At 46.0% G+C, this 2,162-nt stretch overlaps 1 protein-coding gene across 1 annotated transcript; it reads right to left on the bottom strand.

Annotated features, from left to right (window-relative positions):
- Positions 1 to 1,160: 1,160 nt before the first annotated feature.
- LOC132345577 (histone H2B type 2-E-like) lies at positions 1,161 to 1,505 on the bottom strand (the record flags this gene model as incomplete). Its single annotated transcript, XM_059887887.1, has 1 exon — positions 1,161 to 1,505. A coding segment is annotated over one exon (345 nt), but the record flags the coding sequence as incomplete, so codon positions are not given.
- Between the last annotated feature and the right edge of the window lie 657 nt (positions 1,506 to 2,162).

The following is a 2,162-nucleotide window of genomic DNA, read 5'->3' as shown; positions in this document are numbered from 1 at the left end:
AAGGAGTAAGCGTCTTTTAATTTCATGGCTGAAATCACCATCTGCAGTGATTTTGGAGCCCCCCCAAAATGAAGTGTGACCCTGTTTCCACTGTTTCCCCATCTATTTACCATGAAGTGATGGGACCAGATGCCATGAAGTTTTTTGAATGTTGAGCTTTAAGCCAACTTTTTCACTCTCCTCATTCACTTTCATTTCTGCCATACAACAATGCAAATCAGCCGTAATTATACATGCCTCCCGTCCCTTCCTGTAGGAGACTTCTCTGTAGCTCAAACAGTACAGAATCGGCCTGCGAGGCAGGGGACCAGGGTTTGATCCCTAGGTTGGGCAGTTTCTCTGAAGAAGGGAATGGCAATCCACTCCAGTATTCTTGCCTGGAGAATTCCATGGACAGAGAAGCCTGGTGGGCTACAGTCCTTGGGGTTGCAAAGAGTCAGACATAACTGAGTGACTAACACAGTCCCCTTCCTTACTAGCCTCCCTCCCCTGCCTCCACCCATCCCTCTAGGTTATCACAGAGCCCCAGTCTGGGCTTCCTGTGCTGCAGAGCAACTTCTCACCACTTATCCGACTTACACCTGATAGTGTACATTTGTTGATGCTAATTTCTCTATTCATCTCACTCTCTCCCTCTCCCACTGTGTCCACAAGTCCACGCTCTACATTTGTGTCTACTTCTATGCAAATAGGTTCGTCAATGTTATTTTTCTGGATCCCATATATACGTGTTGCTGCTGCTGCTAAGTCGCTTCAGTCGTGTCCGACTCTGTGCGACCCCATAGACGGCAGCCCACCAGGCTCCCTGGTCCTTGGGATTCTCCAGGCAAGAAGACTGGAGTGGGTTGCCATTTCCTTCTCCAATGCATGAAGTGAAAAGTGAAAGTGAAGTCGCTCAGTCGTGTCCGACTCTTAGCGACCCCATGGACTACAGCCTACCAGTCTCCTCCTTCCATGGGATTTTCCAGACAAGAGTACTGGAGTGGGGTGCCATTGCCTTCTCTGTGAAAGTGAAAGTGAAGTCGCTCAGTTGTGTCTGACTCTTAGCAACCCCATGGACTACAGCCCACCAGGCCCTCCGTCCATGGGATTTTCCAGGCAAGAGTACCGGAGTGGGGTGCCATTGCCTTCTCGGTTAACAGCGGCTAGGCATATTATATTTACTTGGAGCTGGTATACTTGGTGACAGCCTTAGTGCCCTCGGACATGGCAAGCTTGGCTAGCTCCCCAGGTAGCAGCAAGCTTACGGTGGTCTGGATCTCCCTGGATGTGATAGTCGAGCGCTTGTTGTAATGCGCCAGGTGTGATGCCTTGCCAGCGATGTGCTCAAAAATGTCGTTGACGAAGGAGTTCATGATTCCCATGGCCTTGGACCAGATGCCAGTGTCCGGATGGCCTTGCCTCAGCACCTTGTACACGTATACGGAGTAGCTCTCCTTGCAGCTGCACTTGCACTTCTTGCAGTCCTTCTTCTGGGCCTTGGTCACAGCTTTTTTAGAGCCCTTTTTAGGGGTTGCTGCTGCTGCTAAGTCACTTCAGTCGTGTCTGACTCTGTGTGACCCCATGGACTGCAGCCTACCAGGCTCCTCCATCCATGGGATATTCCAGGCAAGAGTACTGGAGTGGGGTGCCATTAGGAGCAGACTTAGCCGGTTCAGGCATGTCTATAATGACAACACCCAACAACACAGAAAGATCTGTATATATGTGTTAATATGCTTTATTTGTTCTTCTCTGATTTATATCACTATTTATAACAGGTTCTAGGTTCATCCACCTCACTATAACTGACTCAAATTTGTTCTTTTTTATGGCTGAGTGATATTCCATTGTATAAGGAAAAATCAACTTACTTTAAAAAATTGTATCAATTGATTATAAAAGAAAATGTTCTATTGTTCATAAAACTATTTTCTTTTTTCATAGAAAGTAACTATTGACTTAAAATTATTGTTGTATCACATAAAATAATATCATATGCCACTAGCATCCTGAGTCCCTGCCTTACTTTGAGAAAGCTAGAATCTTTATCTTCAACTCCAGACTATATGAAGGATGAACTTGGGCTCTCATTTTCTGTCTGACTTTTTTATGACACTCGATAATCAGTTGGCCTGAACCCTAAATTATCTTGCTTGATTTTATTTACCTGGTACTTCTAT

The sequence above is a fragment of the Bos taurus genome, chromosome 6, assembly GCF_002263795.3.
Source record: "Bos taurus isolate L1 Dominette 01449 registration number 42190680 breed Hereford chromosome 6, ARS-UCD2.0, whole genome shotgun sequence".
In the NCBI taxonomy this organism is placed as follows: domain Eukaryota; kingdom Metazoa; phylum Chordata; class Mammalia; order Artiodactyla; family Bovidae; genus Bos; species Bos taurus.
Note: the sequence above shows the minus strand (reverse complement) of the source record. Positions and strands in the feature narration are given on the sequence as shown.